The sequence below is a fragment of the Microchirus variegatus genome (assembly GCF_963457635.1).
Source record: "Microchirus variegatus genome assembly, chromosome: 10".
Taxonomy (NCBI): Eukaryota; Metazoa; Chordata; class Actinopteri; order Pleuronectiformes; family Soleidae; genus Microchirus; species Microchirus variegatus.
The window spans coordinates 7,319,815-7,340,831 of NC_139811.1; the positions used below are offsets into that span (position 1 = coordinate 7,319,815).

A 21,017-nucleotide genomic window follows, 5' to 3' on the forward strand; every position below is an offset into this window, starting at 1 on the left:
CGGTAAACGGTTAAAACTCTGGTTCCTAGTCATTGACCCTTATGGAAGAAAGAAGAAGAGAAACAAGGAAACTGGACGTTAGCCGATTTACTGTCAACCAAGGTTTGGTCTATACTTATACTTTCTACTGGAAATGAGATAAGGAAATGAATTATAACAAGTCGCTGTCTGTAGTTTGTCATTTTAGAAATGTATATCGCGTCCGCGCTGCTGAAAGAGCTCGCGTTATGACAGTATACACCAGCTAGCATGTGTGGCTAGGTACGGTAGCTAACAGAGTAAAGCTAGCAGGCAGTGTTTACAGCTGTGTGTTCGCTTTTAAAAGTCTGACAGCACAATTTCAGCCAAAGCCGTGGTGTTTGTCAAAGTTACCTGCATGTGCACGTTGTGTTTGTACGACTGAGTTACACAACAACAACTCCGTGGTTTTTAGTGTAGAGAGAGAAGCTGTCAGTGGTGCCATTTGCACAGCAGCCATTTTGACAGGTCAGAGTAGGAAAATAACACAAGAGTTAATAAATGAATTATTAATGTTTAGCTTCCTCAGTTTCAGGGTTTTCACGCTGGTTCAATGTCGCACTGTCCTGAGTGATTTAATGTGATCAGTAACACTTGCTCAAACAATGACACATGCTAATGCTATATGAAAACCTAGTTTGTGCCAAATTAAAGACGATATGCATACATTAAGTGATTTAAAAGAAAAGGTTAATCTCGTACATGGTCAAACAGTTGATGAGGTACCATAACTGCTGTTTACAGTAATATTATTTGACAATTTTGCACAAAAGGATGTGTGGTTTGGTTAAAATGTGTTCAGTATGAAATAGCTTTTTAAGTTAATGAGGCAAACCGTTTAGCCATTATGTTTAGCTATCTCCACCTGCAATCCATTACTTTAAGCTAACTAAGAAAGATCATTATTTTGAAATGGCTGTTTCACTTGTTTGTTTTTAATAGAAATATTACTACTTTACTCAAACCCTGTATGAGAGTAGATACTCAACTCGACAGCTGTCATTTCTCAACAGAAAATGGACACACGGTTCACTCGAGGGAAATCCAGCATCTTAGAGCGACCGCTCACACGACCTAAGACTGAGGTCAGCGTGAGCGCCTTTGCCCTCCTTTTCTCCGAGATGGTCCAGTACTGTCAGAGCCGCGTCTACTCCGTGTCCGAGCTGCAGACGCGTCTGGCAGACATGGGCCAGAGCGTAGGAGCCAGCATGCTGGACGTGCTGGTGCTGAGGGAGAAGAACGGAAAGAGGGAGACCAAAGTCCTGAACATGCTGCTCTTCATCAAGGTAAACCTCCCGTAAAGATAAGTGTTTTCCGAGCACTTTAACTTTGTTCTTTATGCTTTATTTGTTTTTTCTCTTTTCTTTACGTCAGGTCAACGTGTGGAAGTCTTTGTTTGGGAAGGAGGCTGACAAGCTGGAGCAGGCCAACGACGATGACAAAACTTACTACATCATAGAGAAGGAGCCACTAATCAACGCCTACATATCTGTACCCAAAGAGAACAGCAGCTTGAACTGCGCTGCGTTTACCGCTGGCGTCGTGGAAGCCATCCTCACGCACAGCGGCTTCCCTGCCAAGGTCACTGCCCACTGGCACAAAGGCACCACGCTCATGATTAAATTTAACGAGTCGGTCATCGCCAGGGACAAGGCATTGGATGGCAGATAAATAAAAAAGACTTTAGAGACTGCCTTTTTTTATGAATCTGTACAGGATGAGGATGAATCATCCAGTTCCAGGCTTGTGTTAATATATATGAAGTAACTGTGACTGAATGTCTTTGTGGAAACTAATGCAAGAATGGATGTGCTGAGCCACAGAAAAGAAAAGATGCAGCTGGTTTGTTCAAAATTTCAGGATTTATGGGTATGTTGTACATTAACAGTTGTAAATTACTTTTAAATATCATGGTGTTTCGTTGCTTGCAGTGATGCATTGTTGTAGAGCAATTCCTACTGCAATGGTGCAACCAACACAAAATTGTCATGTTTTTATCAGACTCTGTCGGCAGGAAGAATCCCACATGACACCTTCTGGTCCACATGAGAGCCTGCAGCATAGAATATTAGATTTATGTTCTGTCTATTATGTCGTCTAGATCGAGATACACACTCACTTTAATGTGACCAGGAAAATAGTAATGGCTCAGTTAAACTGTAATTATCTCCATTAAAAACAGTTAGATACAGCGTAATTGATTGTTTTCTCAATGGTCACCAATGATTTGTAAAATATACTGTATTTCACAGTTAGTTATAGACGAAGGTTTGTTTTCTGTTATCCATCCCAGTTCAACTCCAGCTACATTTTTCCCAGTTACAGTCAGGACTGCGGCTACTTGACAACACTGAGGTCATTTGTGTTATGTTAATTGTTATTGTCCAAACTCTATGTAGCTCTGTCACATGGTAAGAAAAGCTTCTTAAAGCGCCTCTAAAGTTCATCTACTCAAACACCCCTCGTAGTTTAAGGACAACCCTTAAAAAACGCTAACCCTAACCCAGGTATTTGGGTCTGTTTAAGGGGTTTTGGACCTCAATATATCAGGATACAGCCCTGCTCATGTGTTCTTGTGCTTATTATCAATACCACTGTTGATCTTGAATAAAACTGTTGAAAAAAAAAAAGGATTTTGATGTCAACTGTATTAATACAGACAAAATGCACGGATGAGTTTACATTTAAAAGCATGTAATAGTTTAAGAATGAATAGAAACAATTCTGCTATTTGGAAAATGATATGTCATGTGATCATCCCCCAGCTTCCAACTTTCAGGTGGTGGATTGACACAGTCGGATTAAGGTTTCACAATTTCATTGTGCATGAATCACTGCAAGCGTCTGTGTTGTCGCTATTTGTATTTCACATGAACATAGATTAAGAGGAACAGATGACACATTGGTTACAAAGGGAATGCAATTAATGATCATGAACACAAATACAGCTGCAAGAACTGACTTTAATTTCAGAATTCATGCTGTTTATTTTATATAAATCATAGTATTTTATTAACTTTTCTGTCACAGGGGCTATATTAAAAAAAAAGAAAGAAAGGAAAAAAAAGAATGTAGAACTTTATTTTGTAATTTCTAAACCCAGACAAGCTCCGCCCCCTGCGTTTGTTGTGTTTGGTTACCCAGCAGCAGCAGCGCGGAGCCAGTCAGCGGTCACGTGGTGGCGTCACGTGACCCGGAAGCAGCAGCAGCGATGTGTTGTTGTTTTGCTAAGGTGTCGTCCATACATTGCGACACCGAGCTTCTTCTTCTTCTTTTTTCTCTTTAGCTGAGATGATTTTAATCCAGACACTGCTCCTCACTCCTCTGTGATATTCCAAACATCTTTTTATTATTATCCACCGCCAACAACAACAACAACAACATGGCGTCTTCAAGTTACACCTGCATCCAGGACAGCGCCACAGGTATGTCACCTCTGCTGATGATGATGAATGCGTGAGTGTGTGTTACTCCAATTTTCGCGTGATTAAAAACTGACGTGACGTCATAACATCTCATTTGTGTCACTGTGATGGTGTGTGGTGGTTTCATTTAAACAATGACCGCCGAAGAACCAGATCTTAAAGGTGCACAACGACAATTTTACACCGTTAATGATGCTCTTAAGTGGTAAAAACACGAGGAAGTGTCAGTTATATGTGTCCTCCAAAGCTATTTAAAAATATATTGTTTCTAAAAGAGTGTCCTATGGGTCCCTATACTGTTCCTACATGACAGTGTCCTAAAGGGTGTCTTTAGAGGACATTATATTCACTGCTGTTTAGGAAAATGCGATAGAAAGTGATAATATTCTGGTTGTAAAGGATGTCCCTTCCCTCTATATGTATACACAGGTGTGTGAGAACGTTTAATAATCACCCACATGTTCTTATAACCAGACCTGATGTCCAATATAAACAGCCATAACTTATGCTAAGACACAAACGAGGTGCAGGCATCTGCGAGGATGGTCCATTGTGGTAGAGACTCTCCTTCCATCTAAAATCAACACATTTCCTTGTATTTCCCAGAGAAGGACCAGCTGCTCTCCTCCATGACCAATTACGGCTCCCAGGACCTTCTTGGGAGCGGGAGTCCTCGTCCCAGTGTCCTCGTGGGCTCTGGGCTCCACCGGCAGCAGGATGAAGAGGAGGAGGAGGCTCTGAGGAGGAAACTCAAGTACTTCTTCATGAGCCCTTGTGACAAGTATCACGCGAAAGGGCGAAAGCCTTTCAAACTGGGCCTGCAGCTGCTCAAGATCATCATCGTGACCGTGCAGGTTGGGTTACCATTGATCATCAAATCCATATTTTGACTCAGCCCTAGTCAAAAAGTATAGTGTTCTATACCGTCCTATGTTTGCGTGGCTGTTGACGTCCGTGTCTCTGCTCAGCTGGTGCTGTTCGGACTCAGCAACCAGATGGTGGTGACGTTTAAAGAGGAGAACACGGCGGCGTTCAAACACCTGTTCCTGAAGGGTTACCAGGACAGCACTCCTCAGGCGGTCCACACGCAGAGGGAGCTCTACGACCACATACACTTCGCCATAGAGCAGGTAGATGCCAAGTTTTTTTGTACACTACCGTCCAAAAGTTGGGGTCACTTACAAATGTCCTTATTTTTGAAGGAAAAGCACTTTTCTTTTTTTTTTGAATTAATCAGAAATACACTCTATACATTGTTGATGTGGTAAACGACTATTCTAGCTGCAAACGGCTGGTTTTTAATGGAATATGTACATAGGTGTATAGAGGCCCATTTCCAATGTTCCAATGGTACATTGTGTTTGCTAATCACGTTAGAAGGCTATTAGATGATTAGAAAAGCCTTGAAAACCCTTGTGAAATGATGTTAGCACAGCTGAAAACTGTTTGGCTGATTCTTTGACGAAAGGGCAAAATTATTGTTTTGAATAAAAATCATTATTTCTTATCTTGTCAATGTCTTGACTATATTTTCTATTCATTTTGCAACTCTTTTGATGAATAAATGTGTGACTTTTAATGGAAAACACAAAAAAATGGTATAGGTGACCCCAAACATTTTGAACAGTAGTGTAATGTGTATAATAATCCTAACACTTCTTGCAGCGTTAAAGCTGCAGTGCGTAACTTTTTGCAGATATTGTTTATGTTACTATTCTGCCTCCGTTTGGTTGTCGTGAGCAGAAACCATTGATTGGCAGGTGCAAAAAAGTGTTTATCCTGTAGAATGACTGTTTTTTTTTGAGCAATTAGGAAAGTTGTGGCAATTATTTTGTAGCTGTTTTTGCTTTACTGACATATTGTTACTGTCACACTGGCAAAAACGACATAGAGACTTGTTATTCCAGAGTCGTGCTGAGCTGATAGGCTTCATCATCATCGTGTCAACTGATTTGACCACGTTTTAACCTGTTCATATTTGAAAGTTGCACACTACAGCTTTAAAACCTACTCGGTTATTCTGGTTCTTTCTCTTTCTTTCTCTTTTTTCCGTCCAGTACATGGCTCTGCCTGAGCTCACGCTGGGACAGTACGCCTACGTGTTGGACGTCGGCTTCAACCGGAGCGCTCTCTCCCTCTGCCAGAGATACTTTCAGAGAGCCACCATTGACCCCGTCAATGACACCTTTGACATCGACCCCCGCGTTGTCACTTGTAAGATTCGCACCTTATTCTACGTGTCCGTGAACTCTGCTTATGCTACGTCACTAGCGAGTAACGACACAGCCCTGTTTTCATGCAATTTTCATGCATATTTACTTTGCCCTTAAGGAGGTGACTGTGAGTCACCGTGTCCCTGCAACCTTGCTCTACTTTTAGAGGCTTGGAATAGTTGCTATCATAGAAGACAGAGCATCAAAAGCTTTATTTCTACCTTTAGGCACACACACACACGCACGCACGCACACACACACACAGAGAGAGAGAGAGAGAGAGAAAGTGGTGATTTAAATGGTCTACTGATTTGGCAGAAGTGAAGCAAAACCAAGCAAAAAAACTGCAAGTAGCTGATTTATATACTTATGAGGAAGTGTATAAGTGTGGTTAAGGCTTCACGTGATATGGAATAAGATGATTTATTATGTGTTTCATAATATTACTTCCCCATGTGATAATTTTTAGTTCCTCTCATGCTATTTTCTGATTGTATTTGCCTTTTTTCTTCTTCTAGATTGTGTCGGAGTGAATCCACTGAGTTCCGGAAACGGTGACTACAAGAATTTCACTCTCCAGTTTTACAAGTGAGATATTGTTCTTTTTTTTTTAAAACATCAGATGAAAAACTAAATATATTTTCCTGTTTTACTGTGTTAATGTATCTCAATCAAATCTTTTTTGTTTTTTTTTCCAGGCTGATCAATATAACTATTGACTTCCAGCTGAAGGCCATTAACATTCAAACCATTATAAACAATGAAATCCCTGACTGCTACACCTTTGCCATCACGGTAACTTCTTTCTCTCCCATTTGTTGTGCTTCACTAACCAGAATAGATACACTACCATTCAAAGGTTTGGGGTCACCTATATAATTCTTTGGTGTTTTCCATTAAAAGTCACACGTTTATTCATCAAAAGACTTGCAAAATGAACAAAAAATAATAATTTTTATTCAAAATAATAATTTTGCCCTTTCGTCAAAGAACCAACAAAACTGTTTTCAGCTGTGCTAACATCATTGCACAAGGGTTTTCAAGGGTTTTCTTATCATCCAATAGCCTTCTAACACCGTTAGCAAACACAATGTACCATTAGAACACTGGAAATGGGCCTCTATACACCTATGTACATATTCCATTAAAAACCAGACGTTTGCAGCTAGTCGTTTACCACATTAACAATGTATAGAGTATATTTATGATTCGTATTATATTTATTGAAAAAAAAGTGATTTTCCTTCAAAAATAAGGACATTTCTAAGTGACCCCAAACTTTTGAACGGTAGTGTAAAATAAATCAGAAATGCAATCGAGTTGGACCTTTTAAACTAATGTAGTATATAACTATACCCAGAGATTTTACTGGTTTGTCCGTGTGCTATCAGATCTTCATGGACAACAGGGCTCACAGCGGCAAAGTTAAGATCAGTCTACAGAACCAGGCCTCCATAACGGAGTGTAAAGACCCCAACGTGTCTGGACACGGTGAGTAGCTCGCGGCGGCGGGGGCACATGATGGACACATGGTTTATGTAAACGCTCATTCTCCTGTCTCTCCACGTCAACTCTAATAATCCGTAATTTGATTCCTGCCTCGTTTTCTCCGCCTCTCTTCACTCTGGCAGCTGAGAATTATGCCCGGGAGTTCTTTGACGTGCTGGTGGCCGTCGTCTGTCTGCTGTCTCTGCTGCTGTGTGGCCGCTCCGTCCTCAGAGGCATCGTCCTGCAATATGTAAGATGACAGCCCAAGCTTTTTATGCAATATGAAACTTAAGGGGAGGGGTTTATTAGTAGAAATTGAATGTAGCGCACAAGGAGACATATTATACCCTATTTCTCCAAGTGAACCTCGTTCCCTGGTGTCTTAATGAACATGTCTGTGACATGCTTACTAACCCTGCTAACCCAGTTAGCATTTGGAAAAGCCATCATTTGCCGACTCTAGCCGGCACATTGCCGTCATATATAAACTGTAAATCCTCTGAGGCTGGAAGTTTGTGTAGAACTCTGTGCTGCACTATGCAGCCAAGAATAGAACACTTCGCCGACTTCCGCTCTTCCGGATACTATTGCCCTTGCCTGCACTCTCTTTGCCTACACGTAGGGCCTCCAGAGTCCCAAATATAAGTATAAAAATCATTCAAAAGTTTGATTTTGCACAATATGTCCCCTTTAAAATAGGAATTGTTTGGTTTTTGTGGCCTTAAATTCAATGTAAAAATAAGAGACGCTGTCTTGTGCTGCCATGTTTCTGAAGCGGCTCCAGGGGACAAACCAGCCAGAGCGTGCATTACATTTCATGTTTTAAAATTTTAAGCTTACTATGCAAACATGTGGAGGTCACTGTAAATCCCTCACACACTTGGGGAAACAAAGGAATCCTCTGTTTATTGCAGTCTCACCATTTCATGTCACTAATTCTTACACACTGGACCTTTTAAAAGGCAAACTTCTCTTCTCTTGATGAGACGCATTAAATCGGGTCAACCGCAGAATGTTTAGTGGGTTAGGAAATGAAAGGTGCCCTGTGGAGTTCTCCCTCTGAACACAGTGTCTGTTTATGTTTAAGCATTTGTGTCTATGCTCCAGTTCAAACGTGTTAAAAATGTTCTCCGCCTTGTAAAACATTTTATTTTCAAAGCCAAGACCGTTTGATTTTTTTTTTTTTTTACTTTGAAAGCATGTGATTTGCTTCATTCTCGGCTTATTACTGCGGAGCCCGTTTGTCTCTGTGCGGAAACGAAGATAATGAGCGTAAAACATTGTTCCACAGCTCCACTAATGGTCAGAAAATCTCCACAAGAACAACTGTTGTAAAAATGGGAAGCTAGAAATACAGTAATGTAGCACTAAGATTACATGCAACCTTTTTTTAAGAAGGTATTTATGCCACTGTGTTTGGTAGCTTTGTGCGCAACCAAGGTCTGATGAATAGGTCAGCGTCAACGCAAATTTGCGTGTGCAATCCAGTTTTCACACGTTTTTGCACGCGCAAAGCTTATGTAAGTCAGGCCCATGGTGAGGTTTTTCCAACTTTGCAAAGCTGCAGCACTTTTAGTTGCTGGAGGCCATGCTTTTTCCCACTGGTCTCATTCATTCATTCGTCATCTTGTACTACTTTATTCTCCACTTGAGGGTCATGGAGGGCTGTTGTCAATCTCTGCTGATGGGTCAAAGACTCTACAGGTCTCCAGTCCATCACAGGGCCACAAACAAACATCTACCCTCACACCTATGGTCACTGTAGAGCGTCCCTATTGTCCCAATCCCCCAAATCTGCATCTGTCTTTGGACTGTGGAAGGAAACCGGAGAAAATCACACGGGCAGAACATGCAAAACTCGGGTGGGTCTTCTTCAAAGGCAAGAGTTTCAAACCACTACACCAACCGCGTGGCCCTGGTCTCATTCATCAACATTAAAAATGGCTGAATACCAAGTGTGGTCAACTACTAAATGAATGAACGGGATCAGGGCCACATGGTTGGTGTAACACTGTTCATGGTTGGAACAAGGGGCCTTTCTGCAGTTTGCATGTTCTTCCCTTGTGTCTACCTCCAGGTTCTCTGGGTTCTCCAGGTTCCTCCCACAGTCCAAAAACATGCATAGGTTAAATTGGACACTCTTAATTGACCATAGGTGTGAGATTGGATGGTTGTTTGTCTCTGATTGACCCTGTGATGGATGCACTGGCGACCTGTCCACGGTGTGACCTCGCCTTTGGCTGTACGTGAGCTGGGATTGTCACCAGCAGCCCCGCGGCCCTCATATGTGGACGGTAACATGTAGATTAGAGCTGCGACTAACGATTATTTTTGTTTGCGTTGATTATTTTCTCCATTGATCGATGAATCGATTGGTCCATAAAATTTCAGAAAACGTTAAAAACGTCGATCAGCGTTTGTCAGAACTGGATGTGATGATCTTGTCGAATGTCAAACCAAAACTTGTTAAATAACAAACTTGAACATTGTGAAAAACACATTTCACAGGAATATGGCTTCTCACCTGTGAATCCTTTCATGAATTATCGAATCCTTTTTTTGCTTAAAACCCTTTCCACGTGTACGTCGCCCAGATTGGCGTTACGGGGGCCCCACCCTGGAGGCCCGGGAGTGGGGCTCGCAGGCGAGCGCCTGGTTGCCTGCGGGACACGGCCGGGTTCAGCCCGAAAGAGCGACGTGGGCGCCTCTTCAAGTGGGCCCACCACCTACATGAAGGGCCATAAGGGGCAATGTGATTTGGGTGGCAGTCGCGGGCGGGGGCCCCGACGGCCCAATCGCGGGACAACAACCCTAGCCAAACGAGTCAGTTTTAATGATTTCTTTGTTATGTGGAGCAAAGAAACAAAGAAAATATTCACATTTAAGAAGCTAAAACAATCAGAAATCTTGTTTTAATCAAGAAAAAAAGCTTTCTATCTTTCACTGGATTAAAATAACACAAATGATCACTGAGCAGAGATTAGCATCATGAATACAATTCATCGCTCTTCTTATTATAGGACTGGAGTGTAAAGACTTCATTGTCGTGTTATTAATAGCTTCGTTATTGTCTCCGTTCCCAGGAGTACGTGCAATATTTCAGCGACAGACTCGGCCGCAGCGTCGGCTGGGGAGAGCGGATGGAGTTCATCAACGGCTGGTACATTCTGCTCATCGTCAGCGACTTCTTCACCATCGTGGGAAGCTTCATCAAGATCGGGATAGAATCCAAGGTAACGTGTAGGTGTTATTTACTGAAACTGCCTTTTCACGACGCTGCCACAGAAATAGATTTAGCATCTCACCAGCAGCTCATTCAGTTCTTTGTAATAAAAAATAAAAAAAAAACACTGTGTCTGTGTTGTGATGCAGAATTTGTCATCGTACGATGTATGCGCCATCCTGCTGGGAACCTCCACTCTGCTGGTGTGGGTGGGAGTCATCCGCTACCTCAGCTTCTTTCAGAAATACAATGTATGTGAGACACACACACACATATACACACACACACTGGCACTGTGTCTGCCTTGCGGCTTTCTTTGAATTGTAAATGGATTTTTTGGGGGGTTTTCCCCTCCCTCCCTCTCGCTCTGCTCTAACCACAGATCCTGATTGTGACTCTGAGAGCTGCTTTTCCCAACGTTATCCGCTTCTGCTGCTGTGCAGCTGCCATTTATCTGGGCTATTGCTTCTGTGGATGGATCGTTCTGGGGCCTTATCATGCTAAGGTAGTGAACACACGCACACACACACACACACACACACACACACACACTCAGCAGTGTCTCTGACCAGAAATGATGTGGCATGAGTCATTCAGATCAGGCCACAGCGTACAGTACACGTCATAATTATCATAAAATATCTTACGGGAAGACGTGTGCACTATCGTTCAAAAGTTTGGGGTCACTTAGAAATGTCCTTATGTCTCGTTTGGCCAGTAGGGGGCCGCTGAAGTGGAAAAAAAAGAGTCTAACTTATTGAGAAAAAGACATCTGAATAACAATATTCATGATGATATTTCACATCATTTTAAAATGAAAGTGGTTGTTTTGATATGGATCAATATTTAGTTCACAATATAAAGGGATTTATGATGGAAAATGTATGTATTCATGAAAAAAACATACAGAAATAACTCCACATGAAATGGATTGATGTATGTATACACTACCGTTCAAAGGTTTGGTTCACTTAGAATTGTCTTTATTTTTGAAGGACAAATACTTTTTTTTTCAATGAATATCACATTAAAGGTGCATTATGTAATAAATCTAAAGCAACTGGCCATAAAATCCTCCTAATATGTCACAGAGACTCAGGAATAATGTTCATATAACAAACTGAACTCACCAACAACAACAGTACAGACAAAATATTTGCATTAAAAAAATATTTTGCAGACTGCAAATCATGTTTTGGCATGTGGCGCCACCTACCGCCGTCTACCAATCATTGCAGTCAGTAGAGTCTCAGCTGCCGAGCAACCACGGGTTGCCAGTTACGTCAGAAAACGAAACCAAAAAGACCTCGGTATTTTGAATTTGAATGTAGTAACCGTTTTTGGCCACATTCTTACATATGGCGCCTTTAAATGAATCAGAAATACACTCTATACATTGTTAATGTGGTAAACGACTATTCTAGCTGCATCCATAGAGGCCCATTTCCAGTGTTCTAATGGTACATTGTGTTTGCTAATGGCGTTAGAAGGCTATTGGATGATTAGAAAACCCTTGAAAACCCTTGTGCATTAATGTTAGCACAGCTGAAAACAGTTTTGCTGGTTCTTTGACGAAAGGGCAAAATTATTATTTTGAATAAAAATCATTATTTCTAATCTTATCAATGTCGACTATATTTTCGATTCATTTTGCAACTTCAACCCCAAGCTTTTGAACGGTAGTGTATAATTATTACTGGACAGGAAAAACTGACCTTTATTTCACATCTAAATCATCTTCAAAGAGGTCAAATAAACAGTTCTCTGTGTACCCGTGTGTCTAGTTCCGCTCCCTGTCCATGGTTTCCGAGTGTCTGTTCTCGCTGATCAACGGCGACGACATGTTTGTGACGTTCGAGGAGATGGAGCGCAGCGGCACGCTGGTGTGGATCTTCAGCCAGGTCTACCTCTACACCTTCATCTCCCTCTTCATCTACATGGTGCTGTCGCTGTTCATCGCGCTCATCACCGGAGCCTACGACACCATCATGGTATGGTACACAGTGTGTGTGTGTGTGTGTGTGTGTGTGTGTGTGTGTGTGTGTGCTTTGGTGTCATTGTTCCGTGTGACTTTTTTTGTTGTCGTTGTAATTCGAGCAGGATGTTGCTCGGTCAGTAAACCAATCTGGTTCATGTGTCAATTATTAAAGCAGCAGTAGTCGTGGTAAACGGAGCCTCTGTGACTCTGTGAGAAGTTTGTAACCTAATGATCGATGAGTCAACCTGACAGAATGAGGCCCAGCAAGTTCAAGAGTCATTCTAAACTCAGAATGGACTTGAAAATCAGTTCTCTGCATTACATGTTTGGTACAGAAATATCGTCTTTTACACCTAAACGAGTGGGTGAAGCTGTTCTTCCTGTTTCGCCAGTATAGGGTTTTGTCTTTTTGGATTCCAGTGAGTCATGTTCGACATCACGTACGCACCATAAACAAAAGAAAGCACCAGGAGGCCTATACTGACAATGTCATGATGGTTCTACTTTTATATAATGTTATATAATGTTCTTTTATATCAGTCTATCTTTAAAAATCAGCAGCAACTGAACCATTTCAGATTGGACACTCTAAATCAGAGCTTTTCAAACTGCACCATCTGCACTGTCAGAAGACTACTACTAATACTAAATATTACCATGGAATTACATTTTCAAGCATTTCTGGTGTCTTAATTTACAGTAATTTTAGATTTATTGATTTATTTGCATCACAAATATGTTAAGATTGTGAGGTATGTGTCCTTCCATATCAAAACGAGCGCTTTTACTTTGAAATTCTGCAAAATATCATCATGAAAGTCTCTAATTGTGATATCATGATGGAATATTGTGTAGGAAAAAAAGTGGTTATAGTGATGCTTTAACATGGTTGCTAAGAAGCTGCTAAGAAAGAGGATGACTGACTTCTTCCTGTTTAGCCAGTATAGGATTTTGTCTTTTTTCCATTTTTTTCCCCCTCTAGTGAGTCAAGTTTCGACGTCACGTACGCACCATAAACAGAAGAAAGTCACGATGGTTCTACTTTTATTTAATGTTCTATTATATCAGTCTATCTTTCAAAATTAGCAGCAACTGAACAATTTCAGATTGGACACTCTGTTACTATTAAAACACGACCCCGCAACCTTCCTTTAAACACAGCATTTGTGGCTACGGTGATAGAATATAGACAGAATTTAATACTAAATATCATAGAGTGTCTTAATTTACAGTCATTTTAGATTTATTGATTTATTTTGCATCACAAATATGTCATGATTGTGAGGTATGCGTACTTCCATATTAAAATGAGCACTTTTACTTTGAAATTCTGCAAAAAATATCATCAGGAAAATCTCTGTTGTGTAGGAAAATGGGTTTATAGTGATGCCTTAACATGGATTTAATTTAAACAGATTATTAATCCTACTGATTTTGGTTGATTAGCTTCACTAAGCCTCACTTGTACTAGCATTTTGTGCAAATTAGCACTCATTTGTGCGATTAGTATGCACTGCACAGACAGTTTATGATGTGATGCTATCATGAAGAAAATGTTCAGCCTTTTGTTTGTTTGTTTGTTTGTTTGTTTTTGCCCCACAGGCACAGACACAGGAGCAGGTGCGCATCACTGACCTGCACGCCTTCATCGCCGAGTGCACGGACACTCCCAGCTCTGGAAAGTTCCGCGGGCCTGAGGGGTCGTCGTGCTCTTTCCTCTGCTGCTGTGAGTGGTGAGGAGGAGGAAGAGGAGGAGGAGGAGGAGGAGGAGGAGGAGGAGGAGGAGGAGGGAGCACAAAGGGAGTAAGTAGTGTCTTTGTGGATGGGAGAGAAAGAGATGCCATATTTCCAGTCCAGTGGCAGCTCATTGCAGCTTCACTCTTTTCCCCCAGAAAGCCAACAGAGACGATGATTGAGAGTGAGCGAGAGCGACTGACCTTGGAACACAGTGTCCTCTCTGTGCCCGTCTTTGAATGTGTGCATTTAGATGTTGCTACGGAACAGTAGAAACGCACTGTACAGTCACACACACAAGCGCAATTACCTGTGTTTGTAGTGTATGAATAATTTATTCTCTCTCTCTCTCTGAATTTTTTTTTTTGAAGTGCCAGGAAACACATTTATCGCCTCAGACTGGAAGCAGCGTCCACCGAGTAAAATGGACGCTCATTTAAAATGCTCCACTATGTACAGGGTTTTTATTGTTTTATTGTCCAAGTGGCTGCTTATTTAGTGATTATCTATATATATTTATGTATGTATATACATGTATATATGTATGTGTGTGTGTGTTGTCTGGATCTTCTGGACAGACGGGGAATGTTAAAAAGCAGATTGATTATTAACTGGTGAATGTATGCGTTAGCTGCTGCCACATTTTCAGTCAAGTCGGTCCATTCCCATTTTCATTCTCTGCTCATGTTCACCTGTGACGAGGCCCCGCAGTCGCTCATCAATAATGTATGAGCTGTTTCTGCTGCACAGAGTCTGGGTTCTCTCTCTCTCTCTCTAATGCACTGCAAGGTTGAGGCTTTTAAAGTGACTCAAAAAAAACTCTATACAAAAATCAGGATTCAAACAATGTCACGTGATACGGAAGCGCATTGCATTCACTTGAAAAAAAGATTGGTTTGTTTTAGTATTTATTTCTGTTTTCCTGTGGGAATTTGAAACAATTAACACATTCATTCCTTTATTGTGAGTTCGATTTATACTAACATGGACGGCTTGTTTAGTTTAGTGTTTAGTTTAATCAAAGTTTTGATTAAACCCTTTAATCTGGGTTCAAGACACTGGGAGATCAGTCCTGTCCTTAAGTCACATAGATGTATTAGCATTAGTTTGTCGACTTTACGCAGGTACCTTTGCACTTTGCACCATAAGGTCTATGGGAGTCACCATAAGGTCTATGGGAGTCACCATAAGGTCTATGGGAGTCGATGGGAGTCATCATAAGGTCAATGGGTGTCACCATAAGGTCTATGGGCGTCACCATAAGGTCTATTGGCGTCACCATAAGGTCTATGGGCGTCACCATAAGGTCTATGGGAGTCACCATAAGGTCTATTGGCGTCACCATAAGGTCTATGGGCGTCACCATAAGGTCTATGGGAGTCACCATAAGGTCTATCGGAGTCACCATAAGGTCTATGGGAGTCACCATAAGGTCTATGGGAGTCACCATAAGGTCTATGGGCGTCACCATGAGGTCTATGGGAGTCACCATAAGGTCTATCGGAGTCACCATAATGTCTATGGGCGTCACCATAAGGTCTATGGGCGTCACCATACGGTCTATGGGAGTAACTTGCAGTTTGGAGGTTCTCGTGAGAGTTCTTGATAATTCAGGAAAAAAAATACTCGGAAAAACTGAAAAGAATTAGCACGAAAAACAGAAAAAAATTACTCAAAAACAGAAAGAAAATAGCATGAAAATCCAAAAAAAAATTTACTCCGGAAAACAGGGGGGGAAAAATTGTCAGAAAAACAGAAAAGAAAAGAGCGTGGAAAAAATAAAAAATAAATGTAAAATTAATAATAAAAAAAAATGTAAATGCGCTTCCGTAACGTGACACTTGATGTTAAATGTTTTGTCGTAAACTTCATCTCATTGAGTTCCACTCTGCTGCCTTTCACAAAGGCAAAGAGCGCTAACTCATCCAAACTGTGCTGACACATGGTAAAATCTTAATATTATGCCTTTTTTATCATAAATTATCATATTTCAATACAGGGAACATGCCTCAACAATCAAAATGTAAATTATTCTCGTCTCCGTCTTACTTGACTGTGGTTCCACTGCACTGATCTCAGCGGCGTTCATTGCATCTCGTGTTGCTGTTTTATTTTTCCGTTGTGTTTTAATGATTAGCTTCTGCCTTATTTATATTTTATAACAAGCTCAATTACATATTATAGTCAAGATAAGATGAGAAGTGGATAATTAGCTTTAATTCCGCCTCACCACCAGCTAAGAAGCCACTGAAATGTTCAGAGTTCACTCTATTTTCTTCATGCTGTTTTCTTTTTTTTTTAAAAACTGGACATTTCTAATGTTAAATGATGTTTCATGTCAGAAAGCACATCTTTATTATTGAAAAGAAATATCACTGTTATTATATTATTATATAGAATGGTGTTGAAATGCATGATGTTGTTCCAGCATGCTGTGTTGGGGTCAAACGAAGGGCGCTGACACAGAGACGTTCACTGCACAAAAATCTCATCAGGATATAAAAGGGAACAAAGAGGATTTGAGATGCTACACGTGTGTTTGTTTGCGTTTGTTTACTTACGTTGACGGATATTGTTTACAGGTCACGTCTGTGTCCGTTTTTTCTGACTCGTTTGCACTTGATGAAGACTTATGTAGAGCTTCCTTTGATTTAAACGTGTCACCTGGGAGCTGTACGGCCAAATGGAATGAACCACTGTGTGTGATTCATCTGTTAATGTTCCACTGGGAAGGTACTCGGATGCATTATTGTGATCGACTCGCAGCTACGTATATTATTGTTGCACTCTTTATTCTGCCTTATTTATTTATTTTTGATCTCATTTTGACAGGGTTTTGCTAAATTAGTGTTTAGTATGAAGTGTTGAGTTCATGTTTAGTCGAACGTTGTACAGCTTTTTACCCTCATTTGTATTGGATGTTTTCAGTGACGATGCTGCTTTCTGAATGAAAGTGCAAAATAAACTGGAAACTAAAGTGAAGTGGTTTGGATTAACCATTGTGGTTTTTTTTTTCTCAATCCACAGCTGGGATTTATTCACAATACAGTGTTACTGGAGAGCTCAGTGACCCAAATTCTTATTTATAGTGGTCTGTTTAAGAATTAGTGTCACAAAATACCCCCACAAAATGTAGAAAGTAGATTAGTCCAATAGTGTAAACTTGTTTGTCTCTATATTAGATTTAAAGAGGACATATTATACTCTATTTCTCCAAGTTAAACTAGTTCAGACTCACTAAATAATCAAATCTCCGCAACAGTAACTAAGTACAATACTTGAGTCAACACGTCTTTAAGTAAAATACAAAATCCTGAAAAAAAGTATTCAATACAGTAACTTGAGTAAATGTATTTAGTTACTTTCCACCGCTGGGTGTTTCTTTCCACTCCTGTATGCTGTGGTGCTTTGACGCCACTAGAGGGAGCGAGCAGGGTCTGTCTGCAGCCACCATGCAGCTCAACCAGTCACAGAAAAAAAAAAAAAAAATCAATGCAATCCATATAGGCGATGAAGAAACAAGATGAAGCTTAAAACGCAGGCACTTTGAGGAGCGGCGGCAGAGCGACGCATTAAGAACGAGCGCAGTTTGCTTCCTCCATTAAAGATAAATAATGCTGCACATGCACAGAGTATAATTAAAGTGCTTCACCTTCAAAAAAAATGAGCCATTATCACAAACTGTCTCACCTCTCAACACAAGGTTAGCAGCAACAGAGTTGCAGCCAAAGACTTGCAAGGCACATAATACTGCACACACCCAGTCCTCTTAGTGCGGTGGAGTGGTACAGTTAGTCCAATATGCTTAGTGCTGCCATGCATTATTTACTCCAGGAGGCTTCCATGGCTAAGACAAAGCACTTAGAATCAGAGTGACAGGAGCTGGTCAGCCTGCCCTGGACTTCATCAGGTTTCAAGGTAGAGCTGAATAAAAAATAAAGACTCGAAGTCGACCTTTTGGCCACTACCCAGTTAAATGCATTGACATGGCAAACCCCGCCTTCATTAAATGATTAAAAAAACAACAACAGGAATATGAATCCTGAGTTTACAGGTTGACATGTTGTTGCATTTGCATTGGAATTCATGCACATACACGATCTATAATAAAGTGTGCATTAGTGAGGTTTTCTCGTGTGTTCTCTGTCTGTGCGTCCCCTTTCATCAGAGGCGCAGCTTGTGAACAGGCAGGGCAGGCAACTGCTTGGGGCCCCCGAGCCGATAGGGGGCCCCCCCGACACTCAGAGCACTGAGGGCTGTTTTTACTGAAATGTGCAGTGACCAGCCGCCTCCCCGTCCCCCTTAAACAACAATGGGCGATTTGCAATGACATCTCAGTAGGAAACCTCCCTAAAGGGGCCCCACCTCACTTTAACCTGTGTGAAGTTATCGTTCTGCAAGTTGGAAAATGAAGAGGATTATTTACAGTGTAATGCATATCTTTTTTTACTCAGTTTATATATGTTATTTTCAATTATTTACAGTATTTTATGATTCTATATATTTATATTGTTTTATAATGTGGGTTCTTTGCAGTGTAATGTATATTTTTTGACTAAGTTTATATTGTTTTTTAAAAGCTATTTACAGTATTTTATTGTTCTTTACATTTATATTTTCACATACTTTTTAATTACAAGGTTTTTCCATGTTATTTCAAGAAAAAAAAATATTTTGAACTCATACATTTTTCGTTGGTGTCAGATTATTTATAACATAATGGTGATGAACACTGGTTGGAAGGAAGGGCACCCAGGGAATTTTTGCTTAGGGCCCCTACAGACTCTAGAATCGCCTCTGCCTTTCATGTGTTGCTGTCAGCGAGTGCAGAAGAAGGAAGCATTCTGCATGTTAATGATATGCTGTGCTGGCATGTTGTTGTGCTCTTCAGGGAGTGAGCTCTGTGCAGAAGAAGAGAGCAGCCACACCGGCGAGTGCGTGAACCTGTGTGTGTGTGTGGTGTTTACACACAAACACAAACACAAACACACATGGCCATATAGAGTCGCAGAGACATAATTATGTTCACATTAGCGACGTGAAGTGTTTTACGTTTGCACAATAACACGTCTCGTGCATTGTGGAGCCACTTGAGGGAGTTGATGATTTATGAATATCTGGAGAAAAAAGATGGCAGCTGTGCGTGATGCGGTGGGTGTGTGCTCTGGGTATCGTGCCCCCTCCCTTCTTGTGTGTTTTTGTTGTGTTGTTGTAAGGTCGACTGGTTAGTATGATAAGCATAATCTGACTGTACAGAAATCTTATACTAATACTATACTTTAAAGGTGCCATATGTAAGATTGTGGCCAAAAACGGTTACTACATTCAAATTCAAAATACAGAGGTCTTATAGGTTTCGTTTTCTGACGTAACTGGCAACCCGTGGTTGCTCGGCAGCTGAGACTCTACTGACTGCAGTGATTGGTAGACGGTGGTAGGTGGCGCCACATGCCAAAACGTGATTTCAAAACATAAATATGATTTGCAGTCTGCAAAATATTTTTTTTAATTCAAATATTTTGTCTGTGCTGTTGTTGTTGGTGAGTTCAGTTTGTTATATGAACATTATTCCTGAGTCTCTGTGACATATTAGGAGGATTTTATGGCCAGTTGCTTTAGATTTATTACATAATGCACCTTTAAGTATAAGGTTGTTGTGTGAGGTCGTTGAAGACCGTCTGACCGGAGGCCCCAGGGTTTTTCGGAGAGTTTGACTGAGTGCCAGCTCTTTTTGTTGCTGTGGCTGCCCCAGCTGGACTGTTGGTCAGGGGGGGGGGGGGGGGGGGACAATGAGATAAATAACACGGGAACTGTGACACAGGGTACACACACACAGCCCTGCCTCTTCCTGCCTCTTCCTGCCTCCGCTGCCGCACACATAACTGCCTATGTGTGTGTGTGTGTGTGTGGAAAAAAAACCCACCTTCCGCTCTTTGTTGAGCCTGGTGGACCGTGCCAATACGTCCATCAGCATCAAGCCAGCAGGCACCTCAAGGAATCCCACCCTCTTCCTGCTGTCTCCATCCCATGTTTGCTTTCACACCTGCGTGATCACATCCACTATGAAAATACATTATAGCTGCAGTACAGTACAGAGCATCTGTTTTTATTACATTCATATCTATACTTTATATATACCTTTATATTATTATTATTATTATTATTTCTATTCTGCTAATTATTATAATAACGACTAATTATGGGTGTGATGACCTTGAATCATGATTCAATAGTAAGAAACACTTAGTTTACATTTATCGCCATCTTTTTTCATCAATGAATGTGTTTTTAGCTTAAAATAAATTTCATTTTAATTTACTCTTCTTAAATGTGAATATTTGCATGATCACGTGCACTTTGAAAATACACATACAGCTGCAGTACTGTATAGGGCATCTGTTTTTATTACATTCATATCTATATTTATACATTTAGATCTTGTTATTATCATTTCCATTCTGCTAATTATTATAATAACGACTAATGGGTGTGATGACCTTGAATCATGATTCAAAAGTAAGAAGAAAACAAGGGCTGCTACTACTTTTCTACTATGTGTTTTAGTTTAAAATAAATTATTTAATCTTCTCAAATTAAATCTACAACAGCAAAGATTTAAGATTATTCACCCATTTCTGACATGTTATGGGCCAAACAGCCAATCAATTCATCAGGAAAATAATCATAAAGAAAATACTTCTATCCCTAGAATAAAAAAAAATTCACTCCTTTGAGCTGTAAAGCAGACTGAAGTCAGTCCACTCAAACAAAACTTCCTTTGGGAATCTGAAAAACATAGATAGACACCAAGCAATGAGGGTCTTTTTCCAGCCAGGTGCATTGCCAGAGTAGAAGCAATGTCTGGCCAAATCCCCCCACACCACCACCACCACCACCTTCAGCGTTTGGAAAAGGGTGCACCGTCGTCTCCAGAACGG

At 40.8% G+C, this 21,017-nt stretch overlaps 2 protein-coding genes across 2 annotated transcripts; both read left to right on the plus strand.

Moving 5' to 3' along the window:
* Positions 1-49: 49 nt before the first annotated feature.
* trappc5 (trafficking protein particle complex subunit 5) lies at positions 50-2,574 on the plus strand. The gene is made up of 3 exons (XM_083896156.1): positions 50-102; positions 1,032-1,304; positions 1,393-2,574. The coding sequence occupies exons 2-3, from the start codon at positions 1,035-1,037 to the stop codon at positions 1,687-1,689; spliced, it is 567 nt and encodes a 188-aa protein (XP_083752282.1). The 5' UTR covers positions 50-102; positions 1,032-1,034; the 3' UTR covers positions 1,690-2,574.
* Positions 2,575-3,400: 826 nt separating this feature from the next.
* LOC310933516 (mucolipin-1-like) lies at positions 3,401-14,082 on the plus strand (the record flags this gene model as incomplete). Its single annotated transcript, XM_083897025.1, has 13 exons — positions 3,401-3,443; positions 4,050-4,297; positions 4,412-4,573; positions 5,501-5,657; positions 6,175-6,244; positions 6,355-6,451; positions 7,048-7,147; positions 7,288-7,394; positions 10,228-10,377; positions 10,517-10,618; positions 10,750-10,872; positions 12,152-12,358; positions 13,948-14,082. The coding sequence occupies 13 exons, from the start codon at positions 3,401-3,403 to the stop codon at positions 14,080-14,082; spliced, it is 1,701 nt and encodes a 566-aa protein (XP_083753151.1).
* Between the last annotated feature and the right edge of the window lie 6,935 nt (positions 14,083-21,017).